This window comes from Armigeres subalbatus, chromosome 2 (assembly GCF_024139115.2).
Source record: "Armigeres subalbatus isolate Guangzhou_Male chromosome 2, GZ_Asu_2, whole genome shotgun sequence".
Classification (NCBI taxonomy): domain Eukaryota; kingdom Metazoa; phylum Arthropoda; class Insecta; order Diptera; family Culicidae; genus Armigeres; species Armigeres subalbatus.
This window is the reverse complement of record NC_085140.1, coordinates 130,731,244-130,751,392: the sequence shown is the minus strand read 5'-3', so window position 1 is coordinate 130,751,392 and position 20,149 is coordinate 130,731,244. Positions and strand designations below refer to the sequence as shown.

The following is a 20,149-nucleotide window of genomic DNA, read 5'->3' as shown; positions in this document are numbered from 1 at the left end:
AATTACGGTATAAGCTTTTTGACCATCATTCATCTCAATGGTGGATGTGACACCTCCTATAAAGGTAGGTAATGGTGGATGTGATTCCTTTTGCCATTCTCGTATAAAAAGTATACGTAAAGGCTATAAGTTCGCTTCAAAAACGAACTTTTTATAGTAGTCCCGGAGATCCATAATGTTATATACCGACGACTCAGCATGACAAATTGATGTGATGCCTTTTTTATTCTTCCTAAGCATTCATTCATTCATTTATTTAGTTAACATCTAAACAGATAACACTGAATCAACAATTTGACGCCACAATACACGGTTCGAGGCGGCATCTCTCCATCCTCGAATGCGCCCCACGCTCGCCACGTAGTTCTAAACCTGGTCAGCCCACATCGCTCGCTACGTTCCACGCTGCCTTGTACCTGCCGGGTCGGAAATGAGCACAATCTTTGCAGGGTTGCTGTTCGGCCTTCTTGCAACATGCCCTGCCCCTCATACCCTTCCGGCTTTAGCTACCTTCTGGATACGGTGATCGCCGTAGAGCTGGGCGAGCCCGTGGTTCAATCTTCGCCGCCACACACCGGCTTCTATACGTACAAGCATGTACTTTGTCTTTGATGCATTCACCACCAGTCCAACTTTTGTTGCTTCACGTTTCAGACGGGTGTACAGTTCTGCCACCTTTGCAAATGTTCGGCCGACAATGTCCATGTCATCCACGAAACAAATAAATTGACTGGATCTGTTGAAAATCGTACCCCGGCTATTACACCCGGCTCTCCGCATGACACCTTCTAGCGCAATGTTGAACAACAGACACGAAAGTCCATCACCTTGTCTTAGTCTCCGGCGCGATTCGATCGAACTGGAGTGTTCGCCCGAAATCTTCACACAGTTTTGCACACCATCCACCGTTGCTTTGATCAGTCTGGTAAGCTTCCCAGGGAAGCTATACTGTCTATACTGTCGTATGCCGCTTTGAAATCAACGAACAGATGGTGCGTTGGGACCTGGTATTCAAAAACGGATGACTCCACTGGCTTCGGTGTTTTTAACGTTATTCATAGCGCCTATTTTAAGCTCAAAGAGCCTTGTTCCGTGTATACTGCTGAGCTAGCAGCTATACACTATTCACTCGAGCAAATCGCATTTCTACCTCCTGACCACTTTTTCATCTTCACCGACAGCCTAGGTTCACTGGAAGCTGTTCGGTCAATGAAACCGGTGAAGCACTCAGCGTATCCCCTAAATGGGATACGAAAAGCATCGAGTGCTTTATCGAAACGGTCATTCACAATCACCATCACCTGGGTCCCTTCTCATTGCTCGATTCCGGGCAATAAGAAAGCGGACTCTTCGGCTAGGGTGGGCGCTGTGGAAGGTGACATTTATGATAGGTAAATCACCTTTGATGAATTTTTCACATTAGTTCGTAAGGAACTTTGCTATCGTAATCCCTTTAGAATGTCTTCATCTTGACGTCACTCTCCATGCCCCCGGATCACCCCATCCGTATGTCTTCCTCTCGTTGTTGTCTCCCCAAGAAAATGTGTCTTTGTCCCGTTACAGATGTGAAACATCACCAAGAAGGTCAACCATGTGAACATCAGCATTGTAATTAATTAAGCACCCTAAATTCCTTTACCTTCCTACAGCAACTGCAGCTCTGTTATACTTAAACAACAAGTATCTACAATATATTCCTATAGCTAACAATATTCCTTGATATTACAAAAAAGCAGATACATCTAACTGGTGTATATTTCCTACTTATTCCTGCTTCCGTCTACAACGATGAGTCGCACACTATCCGAAACATATTTCAGCATTTCTCTTCATAGCCTGAAATATTTTGTAAATTTACATTCATTTTGATGCACATATTTGGAGCATAAAAAAGGACAAAAATAAAAGTTTTAATTTTAAATCTAAATTGATTTAATTCATTGATTGATGTGAAAATAGTTTTAATAAATCAAATAAAGTTTATATTTGCTTTTCTATTTTATTTTATTTTGCAATTCTATTTTACGCGTAATTTAATTATCATTTGTGCACGCCTCGATAATCTTCTCGGCCCTCCTAACACCGAGCTAGTCATCCTGAGCTCTTCGTCCCCTATGTGTATGTTTCGGTCTGAGTTCTTTCAGGACTTCTGCTAACCAGCTTTTGAATGTTTTGGATTAAAGCTCTTCTTAGACTTTTGCTGACCTGCCCCGATGAATTCTGTACGACGCTACCCACGATTGACGCAGTCAATTCATGATCCCACGGCGCCAGGCGACTTATACAACCGATTCAACCGGATCCCGTACTGCGATTACGTCAAAGATTAGTTACTTAATTAGTTGGTCTTTGATAAAGTCTTTGGAAGTAGTTTATCGACACTAAGTTGTAGATCTGAAACCATTCCTGGGCCTATAACCTGTTGATGAATAGGGGGAGCTGTAACTGCTGGTGGAAGTATCAGTCAGTAACCTGCAATAGCGTATAGAGAGCTCTACTATTATGTTTTCGTTGTGGCTCGTGAGATTATGGTACCAGTACGAATCCACTGCGCAACTTCGGTTTACAGCGATGTGTCTGACACTACCTAGTATTGCCACCGAAAATACGCTGCTTGAATGAAAACATAGAATGGTCTAAATTAGGGGTATGCGATAACACTATTTTTCCTGACGAAACGAAATTAGAAATGCTACTGTTGAATCGAAACGAAACGAAACGAAATTCATATTTACTTCCGAAACTTCGAAACGAAACGAAATTCGGGTCCATCTGATTCGAAATTTTACGAAACGAAACGAAATTTAATTATTTTTTTCGCGGAATTTTTATTAAATAGTTTTTTAAACATTATATAGGGGGAAAGACGGCTTTGGCAGGTTTTGTTCTATTATTGGCAGGGGGGTTTTTGTCGACCGAATTTTATGAAATTTGGCCACAATATTCTTAGATATGCAAAGAATGTTTAGGCCAAATTTGAGCCTAGTCAGTCATAAAAAACCCTCCTGCCAATAATAGAACAAAACCTGCCAAAGCCGTTATTCCCCCTACATAATGCACAGAAAACGGATAAAAAAATTTTATGGGAAACATTATTTTGGTTAATATTTTTTGAGTCCAATAAGGTCGATACGATTGATAGTAAGATGCGCGGCTACAGAGCAAGATCATGCTGAGGGTGGCTGGGTTCGATTCCCGGTGCCGGTCTAGGCAATTTTCGGATTGGAAATTGTCTCGACTTCCCTGGGCATAAAAGTATCATCGTGTTAGCCTCATGATATACGAATGCAAAAATGGTAACTTGGCTTAGAAACCTTGGCTTAGAGGCAGCTCTGTCCCAGTGTGGGGATGTAATGCCAGTGAGAAGATGAGAAGGTCGATACAAATATAAACAATTGCCCCCCTCCAGTATTTTTTTTGTTCTAAAATTAAATTTTTATTGCGACAACAAAAAAGAATTTCGGAAAATTATAAGGATTAGCTAAACATTCTTCAACAAATTCTTTTATTACCCCCTCCCCTTTGACCTTTCCGGCATCAATAGGACATAATCTTTGTTAAATGTAACGGCCTAAGATCAAAATCAGCAATGCTCATTTTAAATGTGAATCTGAAACATTTATTTGCCCGGCAGCTGTTCTGGATTAATTTTTTATACAAGTCATCTGTCAAAAACTTAAAACTGGCATAACGCTCAGTTCTATTTTCTGCAGATTTGAACCACGAATGAATCACGAGTTTCAAATATTTTGGTGCATGAATGCGTCATTTTAACTACGAATCAATCCACTTTGCAATTACGGCGCTTTTCTTGGCAGCAACATAATTATATCATAAAATTTTAAAAACATGTGTTGTACACTGCTGGGGAAACCAGCGAGTTCGTTCTATTTTGCTCCAGGTTCAAACTAGACCAGTGATCGAAAATTTGAATTGAAACTGAATCACTATACTGATTTCAATCTACATAATTGTCACCCAAATGCCATTGGGTGAATCTAGCTTAATTTTACAAAAGTACGTAAGTAAGTAACAGATCATTTAGAATCTATTCACCATTTTCAAAAGTATAATTGTGAGGGATGAACAACGTGAACATTTTTTTATCACTTAAAATTTCCAACAGACCTCAGTGAAAATTAAAAAGCCGATTTTTTAACTGCAATCAACAGATTTCATATTGATTAGATCTGTTCACCATTTTGAAAAGTATTACAGATTCAGAGCGCCTCCCCTCCATTTCAATTAACATCTTGAATAAAGTCTCCAGGTTAATTTTGGACCAAATTCATGAAGATTTATTGAATCTGTAAAACTTTCCAAAATGTCATTTTCAACAGATCTAAACAGTATGAAAGCTGTTGATTGTAAAACAAAACTCGATTTTTTTCTATTTTTTTACTAAGGTCTATTGGAAATATTAAGCGAGTATTTTTTTACATTGTGAGTTTTTTATGGTGAGGGGCATTTTTCACCCATCATTTATTTTATTTATGGAGTTAGCCTTGGAAGATAAACGAAAATCGTGACTACTAGATAAAAACCTTTTTTCGTTTCATCACTTTTCACAAATTCTAAAATGCGCTGCGGTGCGATAATATCCGTGGAATGCGCTCAAACTGCCCTACGAAAAACGCACTGCGCCAGCACGGTTGTGACGGAAAACCGGTACGATTCTGAATCATTTGAATAATCTGGATCTGTGAGATCTAGATATTGTGAAAAAATTATAAATTTCCATGATATTTGGAATCAAAAATATCTGAAGGTAGAAGTTTAGGTCATGACAATGATCTCAATCGGAAAGATACGAATCAGTTCCAGAATCCGAAATAAATGAGATATCAGAGAATGCCCCAAATCTGGAGCATTCTTAAATCTGAAAAGATCTAACAATTAACTAAATCAGGAAAACTTCTGAAACGTCACCATCTCCATTTCATTGCTGTCAAACATTGCTCCATTTCATTGCTGGTTGTTCAAACTGAATACTTTCAAAGGACAACGGAAAACGGACAATAGCCAGTAGACCAGTGAGGATTATTTCGCTTATCGAAGAGTTTCCACAACTTGAGGAGCACAATTCGAACAATCGCCTCATAATACATTACATATTACATACACAAATCAGTAAATTTAAATAAAAACCATGAGAGAACCAGTGAGATTTAGTGAAAAATATTATATGTATAAAATTTTAAATAGAGCTTGAATGGCTTTATTCAGCGGCGCAGCCGAATTTTTTTTAAGATAAGGAAATTGGAATTATTAAAAATTCGTTTCGAAATTCCGTTTAATTTCGTTGAAAGTATGATTTTTCTGTCGAAATTTTTGAAATTTAACGATACGAAACGAAATCAGAAAATCAGATTTCGCCATACTCAAATTCCGCGAAATTCCGCGGAATTTCGTTTCGAATGCCCTAACACGAATTTTTTCGAAATACCGCATATGCTTAGTCTAAATGTACAAACAATCAAGCCTACTTCGATGAACAGCGAACGCGTCTTTTAGAACTCGGCGACCATTTGTTCCAGAAACCCTACCTACCGATACAAACGCAAATACTATTTGCTTTTTTAAAGTCAAACCAAGGATCGATTGAAATTAAAATTGAATCTAGTTTTAATTTTAATTCTGTATCATCTGGCCTTTCTAAAATATGAACTTTACCCCTAAACTTCGAAAAAAACTTTTTCAAAACAAAAAAATGTTTTTAAAAACATTGAAAATTTCCGGGATCCCGGGATTTCTCGGGATACACAAGAATTTTCATCCCGAATCCCGGGACAGCAAAAATGGCCGGGAAATTGAAACTCTACCCTCTTCCCTGTCAGCATGCGACCATAGTTTCCACCGGGGTTGGTTACTCGATCTTCTCTAAGGTTACTCGTATCCCGGCCAGCGCCACGAGGAGGTAGATATAGGAGTTGCTGGGTACGCGAAGTACCGATGGTACGCTTTACTTAGCATTTACCAAAAGAGGTAAGGTAATTGTGTATGTGATTCTGCCCGGATTAAGACAATCTTGAATTTGATCTATCCTTCAAAAGTAGGCGTTTGTCCGGCCTCAAGCAACGGGAATTCAGATTCTTTTTGAGTGTAGGCGTTTGCCTGTAATAAGTCAATGATGGACGTGATTTTTTTCGGAAGTTGTCCTGTCGTTTCGTTTGTCCATCATTTCGAAAATATCTACCATCACCCTAGATCTTACTCTGTCTATGAAAAACATACATCATATTAGTCTTTCCCTTTCACAATTCTAAATTATGCCAAATGTCCGTTATGCCAAATAACCTTATGCCAAATAACTTTATGCCTAATAGCGTTAGGCCAATTGACATTATGCCAAATGACCCAGACTGGTTTACAGCGTACACTTTTTGTAGAACACGCATAATCAATAGTTGCATGCGGGTCTGGGTCATTTGGCATAAAGTCATTTGGCATAAGGCCATTTGGCATAAAGGCCATTTGGCATAATGGTCATTTGGTATAACGGACATTTGGCATAATTTAGAACTGAAAGAAAAGAGTGGGTCATTTGGCATAAAGGGACATTTGGCATAATTTTGAACTGTGAAAGCGAAAGGGGTATTTCATGTAATGTTTAGCGTAGATAAAAGGTCGACGTTGTTTTCTGATAAATTTAGACTGATGCATGCATCTTAGACTGATGATGATGGTAGACATTTTCCGGAAGAATGAAATAACAAAACGGCAGAATTGCTTCAATCATTGACTTATTCCGGCCATATGCCTACTTTTAAAGTAGGGATTACATCCACCATTGCTTCAATCCGAGCATGCGCCTTAAGACCGGATCAAATCCACCATTGCCTTAATCCGGGCAGGCGCCTCACTTTAAAAACTAAAGCAATACACTTGTCGTAGACGAGTTACTAAAACCAATCAAGTCACATATGACTAACTGTTGAGGGGGTCCCGTAGCGTAATTGGTCATGGGTTCGATTCCCAGCCCCTCCACCAAACCCTCGTCAGTCGCCGGATGCGCAGCCTATGTGGTGGCGTATTGGGGAGCGCCCTTGCTGTTACGACTGCCTGATGACGACTGGCAAATTGTTCTTCTCGGAGGCATTCCTCCAACGTACCCGGATAAATGGCAACCGATCAATGCAACGATCATTGGATTCACGACACGGACAAATGGACTACCGGTGAGATGAACCAGCAACGACAACAACAAGGAATAATGGAAGATCTAAAAATAGATTCTGTGTGGATTCTGGCTGCAGAGTACCACAGTACATCTCGGCACAGTTAAGTGATGAACTTTGTACTACACTTAAAAATCACTATAATAAAGAATAAAAAAAAGATCTCGGCACAGTAGCGGTTAAGTTAACACAGAGTGCCTACCAAATAAAGAAAGGAATAAAAATAAAATGAGTAAGTGCAACCAAATCAATCTGAATTGTGCTACTCGGGGAAGAGATCACATCTACCATTGATTTATTTCCGGTTAGCGCCTACTTATAAAGAAGGAGTCACATGAATCAAACCCTCCATTGCCATAATACTTAAAAGCGCCTATTTTTAAAGAAGGGATCACATCCACCATTGCCTCAATCCGGGCATGCGCCTTCTTTTAAAGAATGTCATAATCCAGGCAAGCGCCTACTTTTAAAGAAGGGATCGCATCCTCCATGGCCTTAAACCGAGCATGTGCCTACTTTTAAAGAAGGGATCACATCCACCATTGTCGCAATCCGGGCAAGCGACAATCCGGGCAAGAAGGAATCACATCCACCATGGTCATAATGCGGGAAAGCGCCTACTTTTAAAGAAGGGATCACATCCCCCATTCTCACAATCCATGCAAGCGCCTTCTTTAAAAGAAGGGATCGCATCCACCATTGCTCTAATCCCGGCATGCGCCTACTTTTGCATAGCATTGTAAATGCATTATTTACACGAGGGATAATGTCTTTTTTAAATTGTTATCGACGGGTGTTATATTTACCGTGCAAACTCAAACTTCGGACGCTTAAGCACTTTCTGATATATAATCATCCTGTTTAATCACATTATGAATCACACTGTTTAAACTACCATTGAAATCATGAAGTAAAGTATTCATCTTTGAATTACGTATTTAATATGTGCAAGATATTGCGAAGAATATTTGCAAATTATGAAAATGTCCGGCTTCTGTTTGATTCAAACCTCGGACACCGGCGGGGTTTGATTCATATTTCGGACACAAAGATTCAAACTTCGGACACCTGATTACGCAGTGACGAGAAGAATAATTGAAAACAATTCTCACTGCACAGCACAGGCTGTCTTTTAATTATTTCGTTGCATTATTTTAACATGTCTTATTAGAATGTAACTATGCTAAAACAAGCTAAAACTATTAGCCCTTCCTACCCACCTTGACGAAACATTTCGATGAAATATTTCAGAAAATTTCCCATACAAATTGAAGCGTCCGAAGTTTGAGTGTGTCCGAAATTTGATTCTCCACGGTATTATTCCGGGGTGTTTCCCGCACCACTTAGTCACCATTCAGCGAACGCAAAGAAAAGTTATGCCAAAAGACCCTTACTTTTGACGCTGGTCACAATTATGCCAAATGTCCGTTATGCCAAATGACCGTTATGCCAAATGGCCTTTATGCCAAATGACCTTATGCCAAATGGCCCGCTCCCGTTGTGTGCAATCTAGGAGGAAGATCTTGAATTTGAATAGTCACTGCTTCGCTATTCACGAAGACGGGGATCTAGAAGCGTTTATCGTTCTATGGCTTACAAAGAGCATCTTTCTTTTTTAAAAGAATTTTTAGATCTTTGCTAACACATATAGAATTAAGACCTGTACTCCAGGGAATTCGCGGATGACATAGAATTAAACGATTCTGAGTCGATGTTGAAGGCATATCCAGTTTGGTTATATGGATCACTCAGTGTCTGTTTTGTGACCATCGTTTACTCGTAATGATTTTAAGGCCAGAATTCCAGTGACACCGTAGATGACCTGGAATGAACCAGTAACTCTGAAAGTACCTAATTTAGTTAAATGGGTCACTTGCTGGATGATCCACTTTTGAAAAGAGTAAACCGACGTTTGGTTACGCCTGTTGCCAAAATTCACATTGCAAAAATTCGATATGGTCACCCTACCCTTGAAGCATGTTTATAAGTAACTTTCTCTCTTCGACAACCAAAGAGCACCGCCGAGAAAATCCGACGAACAAACACACAAATTTGCATTTCTTTCCGACTATTTTGTGTTCTCGCATCGAAAGCACCATTTCACTTCCGTAACAAACGGCTTTCCCGTGCGGATCCTTTGGGAGGTTGGGTCTGAATATAGTAAAAAAAAATCTTTTCCAATTTTTCTGTCGGTTCAATTCGCACGGATGATTCCGTCGAGACCGCCCGTCCCAGGAATCATAAATTTTGGTTCGCAACGAAAACGCCATCATCGACGCTAGTGGAAAAGCGAAAGAATAGAACGGCAGCATAATGTGCGCCCCATGATGGAGTGGAAAATGTTCCAATATTAACTGGAAAAAGAAACAAACACCTTTTAAGAAAATGTCGAAGATATCTGATTTTTTCAAACACGTCATACAATTTGATGAATGTGTTTACAAATAAAGGGGAAGAGGTTTTACGATTCAAGCATATTATTTTTTTACTTTACACCTATTTCTAGTATTTATTTATATATTATTTTCTACACCAGTTCTAAATTGCAGTAAATCCTATGTTACAATCAAGGTTTCAATATGTCAATCCAGTTATTCTAAATGGGTTTTGTTTTTTTGCTATTTACATTTCAACCTTTACATTGGCATATTGAATGCTAAAAAAATGGTTTGAGCTTCTAGTGGAATTCAGAGTCTTGTACTTCACTAGTAAGTCAAGACAAGTACGAAACACTAAAGACGACCTTACTGTTGAAGTCGAAATACGTATCTATTAAAGCTACAATCAAGTGGTGGAATTAAATGGGATAATAAACTCGTCTTATGACAAGTGAAAATGAATGCTTTTCATAGATTTTTACTGATTTATTATGCGAGCATATTCTTCAAAGTCTGAAGAGAACCATTTACACCTGAAGAAATCTTAAAGAAGATTACATTTAGTTTTTTTTCTTCAAACTTGCCCGAATCTGGGCACCAATTTCGAGAAAGGCGCCCCTTCCGTGATCGTGTTCTATTTTTCATTCATAGGCATGTACCTTCTGCTTTCCGTTCTAACAAAATTCATACCGTTCCGATGGATGTGCTCTCGAAAGAAACGCCAGGAAAAGAAAACTGAAAACCTTTTCTCACGTAATAAAAAAAAACTTTACCGTTCACCATTTCTATACCGCTGTCGTCGGATCGGTGAGGCGGAAAAACGGAAAATTGTGGCGGACTAGGTCCGGAAAGTTTGACAGCTCATTAAAGAAATCTCGTTAGAGTTACTCGATGCTGCGCGATAAGACAGAAATGTTTGCTGATCCGGATGTGATACTGAAACTGAAATAGGTACTGAATTGCTTTCATTTGCAATTTTTATTCTTTTGTTAACTTTTTCCTTCAATGCAGCACTTCAGCTAACGAATATATTTTTCTTTTTTTTTCAGCGCAATGTGGATTCAAACATTCTTCAGCATTGCACTCAGCCGGATTTTGGATATAACAGCCTTCTCCATAAACACAGATAATCAGGTGAGAGTTCGGTTTTTAGTTTTTTCCCTTTTCATCCAATCGTTTTGGTGTTTGTGGTGTTTTTTGCAATATGTGGTTTTCGTGGCCGTCCGCTTAGCGACGTCATCTGTCTAGTGTGGGTTCGATTCCCGCCCCGAAAAGGAGGAAACTTTTCGCGATACGGAAAATGTTTCAGTAGGGACTGTAATGTCAAAAAAGGAAAGAAAAAAAAAAATACGTTAGAAGAGCATTGAGCCAGTAAATTTCATTGTTAACCAGATGATCCATCTATAAATCATTGGACTGAAATCGAGACAATTCTGTTATATTCTCCGTTTTAGAACTAACTCACATAAGATCACGTGGTAGATTGACTTGAAATTATCCAGTTAGTGCCCTATACGTACTTCAATTCAACTCATGTACTTCAATTCTTTCTCATTCGGAAGGAAAACCCAAACCAAAGGGCCATCCATCGCCAATCGCACTTAACTTCTGTTGATTTGTCGTTCCACGCTGAGTATTTTTGTTCTTGAAGAGGAAAAGGTTCACCAGTCAATATCAATAAATATCCAACACTGTGGTCCATTGTAGGTAAGTGCTGGGTCTCAATCGAAATGGAACGACAATACAGAAAAGTCAACCCATTGAAAAGAGAAGTTTTCGTCTGAAACTTCCGTTTTCTCACCATTCGTTTTCTATGTGCTCTAGAATGGAAGCGAAATTGTTCGCTTCACCTACTTTCTACTTCAGAAAGTATCAAACTGAAACTATTTCAGATTAGTTGAATTACCGTCTACTTTTTAAAAATGGAAATTATAGCATTGTGGAGATTATTTATGTGTGGTATAATGACAAAATAAGCGCAATGCTAAGCTGAAGTGATGTTAGTTTGAGGTGAAGTTTTTTTTTATCTTTCAGTATCAAGGTGGCATGCAATAGAAGAACCTTTTGCCTTTTGAAACCATGTTAGAAAAAAGACAAGCTTATTTCAGTACATTCCTTAGTTGTATGATCTCGCATCTTATATCTAATCGCTTTTTCTCTTTGTTCAACAGCTTTTTGGTCCTCACATAGACTTAAATTACGGTGAGTAATTATCATTTTAATTATGTTTTCTAAACTACAACCTCGTATATTCTACACGTGTAGCCGAGCATCACTATGCTGAGCAATGACCAACAAGAAATGCTCACACCATAACTGCCATTCCTTTCCGTATCATCAACCACAACTGGCAGTTGCTCTGCCATGTCATACAGACGCCTACCCACACACACAAACATACCACCGAAACGCGAGTATTACGATAGGAAATTTATGAAGATTAAAACGTGCACCAGCGTGAAATTGCGTTGCTCTCGCTGCCGGACAGGCAGCCCAGCAACACTATCCAGCAGCATGGTGTTGATGCCTAAGTGCTTCAGAAATGCATGACACGAGTAACTAGAACCTGAGAGGCTATGCGCTGGGGTGAAACAACAACTCAGCACTATCCACAGTGGATGGACTTGGGCAATCTACACGGTTCTTGTTAACGAGATAACCATTGACACTGTTGGGTGTTGTGTTCTCGATAGTTTTACAGAAGGTATTCTAGCAAAAATACAAATGCCACCCGCTTCAACTTTATTGTAAATAACACTCAATTAAGAGTCATTTTCTATTTATGCTGGGGAAGGGTCGTCTGGCCGAAACTCATTCGGACGAAAGCCGAAATGTCAAAGGCCAAATGTCACTAGATCGAATAATATGATAGGCCGAAAGTTAAGTGACGGAATTGGACGTTTGGCCGAAACGGTTATAAGGCGGAAACGTGGTTTTGCCGAAAGAGCTTTTTGGCCGAAAATGTCATTTGGCCGAATAGGTCATTTGGTCGAAAATGCCTTTTGGCTGGAATTGTCGTTTGGAAGAAAGGGTCATTTGTACGAGATGGTTTTACGGCTAAAAATATATGATTGAGAAGATAAAAGTAAAATATGAGTAGTACGAAGTAAGAAATGAAGAGTGAGATGTCTTACATTTTTATTCAGCATTGGTCACCTAACACTTTTCACTGTTCGGCTAAATGGCATATAGTCAAAGGTCAAACAGCTTCCCAAGGATTTCCTATGACACATCTCATGAATAGATGGTCCATTCAATATCGACTCATGGAGTTTTGATGGTATCCTGCTAAACGACCATTTCGGCCAAATGACCTGTTCGGCCAATCAACATGATCTGCCATATTACCTGTTCGACCAAATGTTGAAAAAGTAAAATTGAAAAAGTGATTTCGTAAATGGCATTCACCGCTTCTTATTGGTGAAACAAAACTAAAAAGATCGAAGTATAAAGAGAAAAGTTTCCTTAAAACCCATTGATTGATAGGACCATCGAGTGAGGAAGTATAAATTTTGAAATTAGTATGAAGAAATCAATAAATCGAGGCACTCCCAACTGTAATAAACTAAATGGTCGGGGTTCTGTCGAAACGTACCAAGCGGCGTAATGACTGACTTGGGAAATTGGCCTCCAATATGACCTGCGATTGCAATTTTCAATAATGTTGATGTCGTTCGCGAATCCCACGATCATATACCATCTGCACACCAGATCCCCTATTGTACCCACAAGTGTAATGTTGATCAGTAGATTATAAAGAACATCACTCATAAAGCACTGCATGTGGCAGCTAAATCAGTATCGCTGGAAAACCATGTTCAGGCATCATCTGCTTCGAAATCAATAAACAATCTGCAATCCTCCAGTTCCTCCGATAATTGCTTCGGAATTTCCTTCGGAAAATCCTCCGGAAGTTCCGGAAATTTCTCAGGAATTCCTTTGAACATTCCTCTGGAAATATATCCTCAAAATCGACTAGGAGCCACTTTAAAAATTACGCAATTTATTCTGATATTATCCCGACTATTCCTCTTGAATTTCTCCAGATTTCTCTGAAAATAGATTTTTCGCGTAAAATAATTTATTATTTTCTATTAGGCCGTTATAAATATTTAATTAACATTTTGTCCTACTGGTCTCCGAAAGGTCAATAAATAATAAGAAATAAATATTAAAATGAAACAAATCCAAAAACTCCTCGGATTTGTTAAACAATGTTTTGAAAATCCTTAAAATTATCCGAATTTTATTTTGTTGCCCTCTCAAAATATTATTTCGTGGCAAAAAAATCCGAGGGGGAGGGGAAAAAATAGTTTTTAAATATTTGTATCGGCCTTATCTCAGCAAATTCTTTGACTTATTTTAGGCCAACTTTCCGTAAGAAATTTTGTTGAGACTCTAACTATTTTTAAAACCAAAAGGAAAAAAAAAGATAAATTGCTACACGTGTAGACCAGCGTGAAGAATTGGCCTGATGTTGATTCAAAATCTAAAGAATGTGAACAATGTTAAAAACGTTACTTTTTATTTTTTTTTTGCTTCAAAAATAGTTGGAAGCGTTAAAATAGTTGTTTGGAAAAGTTTACCTTCGATTGATTGAGCAAATAAATTTTCCCCTGTCATAAGACGAGTTTAAACAATCCCATTGAATTCCACCACTTAATTGTATCCTGACAGATACGTATTTTGACCTCAACAGTAAGGCCATCTTCAGTGTCTTGTACTTGACTCGACATTCAGTACAAGACACTGAAGACGGCCTTACTGTTGAGGTCGAAATACGTATCTGTCAGGATACAATTAAGTGGTGGAATTCAATGGGATTGTTTAAACTCGTCTTATGACAGGTGAAAACATTCCACTAAAAAGCTCAAAATAATTTTCTTATCAAAATAAATTTTGTTGTTGGGATAAAACAATTTTTTCATCGACACCCAGCAAATTTTCCCAGATATGTTTAAGACATGCCTTCTTCATTCGAGAAATCTTACGGGAATTCCTATGGAAATTCAAATACGAATTTCTCCAGAAAATTCCTTACCAATCCTCTGTACATTCATCCAGTTATTCCTTTAGAAATCTTAAGGTAAGAAGATTAGGAATACCTGGAAATTTCCAAATAAATATCGCTAGAAATTCTCCTGGAAATTCCTGCCGGTATTTCCCAGTAATTGCTCATTCAACTCAATGAGATAATGCTACAACATTTTTTTTGGAGAATTTCTTCAGAAATTTCTTTGAATATGTTTTAGATATTACCATTCTTCCAAAAAATTTTAACAACTCATCAATTGAATAGTTTTCTCGGGACTAGAAAGCTATTCTTACTGTACAGTACATGCTTCGGAGTTTCTTTAAAGATCAATAACGATACCGGGCACGTCCTCACAGTCAATTAGAATAAGGAGAGGAAAATTAGTTCAACATTCATTGCGACAAAAGAATCCTCTGCATCTCCATGAGCGCACTGGAAAGGAATAGTATGTTGGTTGGGAAGGAAATCTATTGGAAATCGCCTTGGTAAGCGACAAGATTATTTCTTTTAAACGACGCCATATTCATGATAATATAAAGACGGACAAAAGTAACGCGTGTCTAACGTATTTTCCCGAAGACTGATTCGATATCTTAATTATTTAGCGACGACTAAAACACGCACTGTATTAACTTGCTCGATGGCTAATGAAAACTGTATTTTCGAACAACTTTTTTGCACTTTTTAGCAAGAAATCAGCTCCATGCTAGTTGCAGTTGTCGTAAGGTTGCGTTTAACAATGTAGCTATATAATATGTTATGCCTACTGTTTTAATAGTAGGGTAGTGAGCTAATTCCGTCGTAGTAGGTAGTGCTTGGTTTTCAAATCTAATTTATACGCTAGCCCAACTACCGACTCTTTCTAATTTGTATGTAGCACGTATTTTAGAGTTCCTATTTTTTTTATTGTGTACTATTAGCGCATTGAACAAATCATAGTTTATTGAGAATCGGCAATCAAAAATACCCTTCAAATTTTTTAAATTTGTTTTACGAAAATCTGTTCACGTCCATGAGAATTTTCATTTGTCCATTCTAAAATTCGATGGATTGCTGTCAAATAAATCTGTTGGTATTGGTGTGCGATTTCTACAAGTACACCAAATTAGTTTTTTATGCGGTATCATACCGTGTTAAATAAAAATAACATAAATTCAATTATTATTGGCCTGTTCTGAATATGATATGTGTACATTGTGAAACATTGAATAGAATATGTGTACGGAGGATGTTCGCGGCTATCCAAGAAATACCTGAAGTGGAGGTCTTCAGGTCTACACGCGTAACCAATGATCTACAGGCCTGTTTTTTTGTACCCATTGTAGTACATATAACATATATATGTTATGTACCCATTGTAGTACATATAACAGAATCGGCGTATGGAAGACGTTCGCGGTTATCCAAGAAATACCGGAAGTGAAAGCCTTCAGATCTACACGCGTAACCAATGATCTACAGGCCTGTTTTGTTAATGTAATGTACCCATTGTGGTACATATGATAGAATCTGCGTATGGAAGATCTTCACGGTTATCCAAGAAATTCCTGAAGGCCTTCAGGTCTACACGCGTAACCGATGATCTACAGGCCTGCATTGTAAATGTAATGTACCCATTGTAGTACATATAACAAAATCTGCGTATGGAAGATCTTCACGGTTATCCAAGAAAACCGTGAAGTGAAGGCCTTCAGATCTACACGCGTAACCAATGATCTACAGGCCTGTTTTGTAAATGTAATGTACCCATTGTAGTACATATAACAGAATCTGCGTATCGAAGACGTTCGCGGATATCCAAGAAATACCTGAAGTAGAGGTCTTCAGATCTACGTGCGTAACCAATGATCTACAGGCCTGTTTTGTAAATGTAATAAAATTGTGGTACATATGATAGAATCTGCGTATGGAAGATCTTCACGGTTATCCAAGAAATCCCTGAAGTGAAGGCCTTCAGGTTTACACGCGTAACCAATGACCTACAGGTCTGTTTTTTAAATGTTATGTACCCATTGTAGTACATATAACAGAATCTGCGTATCGAAGACGTTCGCGGATATCCAAGAAATACCTGAAGTCGAGGTCTTCAGATCTACGCGTGTAACCAATGATCTACAGGCCTGTTTTGTAAATGCAATATACCCATGGTGGTACCTATGATAGAATCTGCGTATGGAAGATCTTCACGGTTATCCAAGAAATCCCTGAAGTGAAGGCCTTCAGGTTTACACGCGTAACCAATGACCTACAGGTCTGTTTTTTAAATGTTATGTACCCATTGTAGTACATATAACAGAATCTGCGTGTCAAAGACGTTCGCGGTTATCCAAGAAAACCGTGAAGTGAAGGCCTTCAGATCTACACGCGTAACCAATGATCTACAGGCCTATTTTGTTAATGTAATGTACCCATTGTGGTACATTTAACAGAATCTGCGTATGGAAGATCTTTACGGTTATCCAAGAAATCCCTGAAGTGAAGGCCTCCAGGTCTACACGCGTAACCAATGATCTACAGGCCTATTTTGTAAATGTAATATATCCATTGTGGTACATATGATAGAATCAAATTTTTATAATCAGAAAATATTTGAAACCGGAAAATTGATCTTCAGTTACGCGTGTAGATCGAAAGGCCTTACTCCAGGGATTTCTTGGATGACCAAGAACATATGCAGTGAACGCATTCTGTTCTTTGTACTACAGAGAGCATGTACCATATTTGAAACCGGAAAATTGATCTTCAGTTACGCGTGTAGATCGAAAGGCCTTACTTCAGGGATTTCTTGGATGACCAAGAACATATGCAGTGAACGCATTCTGTTCTTTGTACTACAGAGAGCATGTACCATATTTGAAACCGGAAAATTGATCTTAAGTTACGAGTGTAGATCGAAAGGCCTTACTTCAGGGATTTCTTGGATGACCAAGAACATATGCAGTGAACGCATTCTGTTCTTTGTGCTACAGAGAGCCTGTACCATATTTGAAACCGGAAAATTGATCTTCAGTTACACGTGTAGATCGAAAAGCCTTACTTCAGGGATTTCTTGGATGACCAAGAACATATACAGTGAACGCATTCTGTTCTTTGTACTACAGAGAGCATGTACCATATTTGAAACCGGAAAATTGATCTTCAGTTACGCGTGTAGATCGAAAGGCCTTACTTCAGGGATTTCTTGGATGACCAAGAACATATGCAGTGAACGCATTCTGTTCTTTGTACTACAGAGAGCATGTACCATATTTGAAACCGGAAAATTGATCTTCAGTTACGCGTGTAGATCGGAAGGCCTTACTCCAGGGATTTCTTGGATGATCAAGAACATATGCAGTGAACGCATTCTGTTCTTTGTACTACAGAGAGCCTGTACCATATTTGAAACCAGAAAATTGATCTTCAGTTACGCGTGTAGATCGAAAGGCCTTACTCCAGGGATTTCTTGGATGACCAAGAACATATGCAGTGAACGCATTCTGTTCTTTGTACTACAGAGAGCATGTACCATATTTGAAATCGGAAAATTGATCTTCAGTTACGCGTGTAGATCGAAAGGCCTTACTTCAGGGATTTCTTGGATGACCAAGAACATATGCAGTGAACGCATTCTGTTCTTTGTACTACAGAGAGCCTGTACCATATTTGAAACCGGAAAATTGATCTTCAGTTACGCGTGTAGATCGAAAGGCCTTACTTCAGGGATTTCTTGGATGACCAAGAACATATGCAGTGAACGCATTCTGTTCTTTGTACTACAGAGAGCATGTACCATATTTGAAACCGGAAAATTGATCTTCAGTTACGCGTGTAGATCGAAAGGCCTTACTTCAGGGATTTCTTGGATGACCAAGAACATATGCAAAGAACGCATTCTGTTCTTTGTACTACAGAGAAACACGTACCATATTTGAAACCGGAAAATTGATCTTCAGTTACGCATGTAGATCTAAAGGCCTACTCAGGGATTTCTTGGATGACCAAGAACATATGCAGTGAACGCATTCTGTTCTTTGTACTACAGAGAGCATGTACCATATTTGAAACCGGAAAATTGATCTTCAGTTACGCGTGTAGATCGAAAGGCCTTACTTCAGGGATTTCTTGGATGACCAAGAACATATGCAGTGAACGCATTCTGTTCTTTGTACTACAGAGAGCATGTACCATATTTGAAACCGGAAAATTGATCTTCAGTTACGCGTGTAGATCGAAAGGCCTTACTCCAGGGATTTCTTGGATGACCAAGAACATATGCAGTGAACGCATTCTATTCTTTGTACTACAGAGAGCATGTACCATATTTGCAACCGGAAAATTGATCTTCAGTTACGCGTGTAGATCGAAAGGCCTTACTTCAGGGATTTCTTGGATGACCAAGAACATATGCAGTGAACGCATTCTGTTCTTTGTACTACAGAGAGCATGTACCATATTTGAAACCAGAAAATTGATCTTCAGTTACGCGTGTAGATCGGAAGGCCTTACTCCAGGGATTTCTTGGATGATCAAGAACATATGCAGTGAACGCATTCTGTTCTTTGTACTACAGAGAGCATGTACCATATTTGAAACCGGAAAATTGATCTTCAGTTACGCGTGTAGATCGGAAGGCCTTACTCCAGGGATTTCTTGGATGATCAAGAACATATGCAGTGAACGCATTCTGTTCTTTGTACTACAGAGAGCCTGTACCATATTTGCAACCGGAAAATTGATCTTCAGTTACGCGTGTAGATCGAAAGGCCTTACTTCAGGGATTTCTTGGATGACCAAGAACATATGCAGTGAACGCATTCTGTTCTTTGTACTACAGAGAGCATGTACCATATTTGAAACCGGAAAATTGATCTTCAGTTACGCGTGTAGATCGGAAGGCCTTACTCCAGGGATTTCTTGGATGATCAAGAACATATGCAGTGAACGCATTCTGTTCTTTGTACTACAGAGAGCCTGTACCATATTTGAAACCGGAAAATTGATCTTCAGTTACGCGTGTAGATCGAAAGGCCTTACTCCAGGGATTTCTTGGATGACCAAGAACATATGCAGTGAACGCATTCTGTTCTTTGTACTACAGAGAGCATGTACCATATTTGAAACCGGAAAATTGATCTTCAGTTACGCGTGTAGATCGAAAGGCCTTACTCCAGGGATTTCTTGGATGACCAAGAATATATGCAGTGAACGCATTCTGTTCTTTGTACTACAGAGAGCATGTACCATATTTGAAACCGGAAAATTGATCTTCAGTTACGCGTGTAGATCGAAAGACCTTACTTCAGGGATTTCTTGGATGACCAAGAACATATGCAGTGAACGCATTCTGTTCTTTGTACTACAGAGAGCATGTACCATATTTGAAACCGGAAAATTGATCTTCAGTTACGCGTGTAGATCGGAAGGCCTTACTCCAGGGATTTCTTGGATGACCAAGAACATATGCAGTGAACGCATTCTGTTCTTTGTACTACAGGGAGCCTGTACCATATTTGAAACCGGAAAATTGATCTTCAGTTACGCGTGTAGATCTCGGGGGCCTCCGTAAGGGATTTATC

The 20,149-nt window shown here is 38.9% G+C and overlaps 1 protein-coding gene across 2 annotated transcripts in view; it reads left to right on the top strand.

Annotated features, from left to right (window-relative positions):
• LOC134210848 (uncharacterized) overlaps positions 1-20,149 on the top strand; it is a 331,227-nt gene that overhangs the window by 219,937 nt on the left and 91,141 nt on the right. For both annotated transcript variants that reach the window (XM_062687203.1, XM_062687202.1), the window contains 2 exons: positions 10,606-10,690; positions 11,728-11,758. In XM_062687203.1, the coding sequence (XP_062543187.1) occupies positions 10,610-10,690; positions 11,728-11,758 (112 nt within the window). In that variant the 5' untranslated portion in view covers positions 10,606-10,609. The remainder of the gene's footprint in view (positions 1-10,605; positions 10,691-11,727; positions 11,759-20,149) is intronic.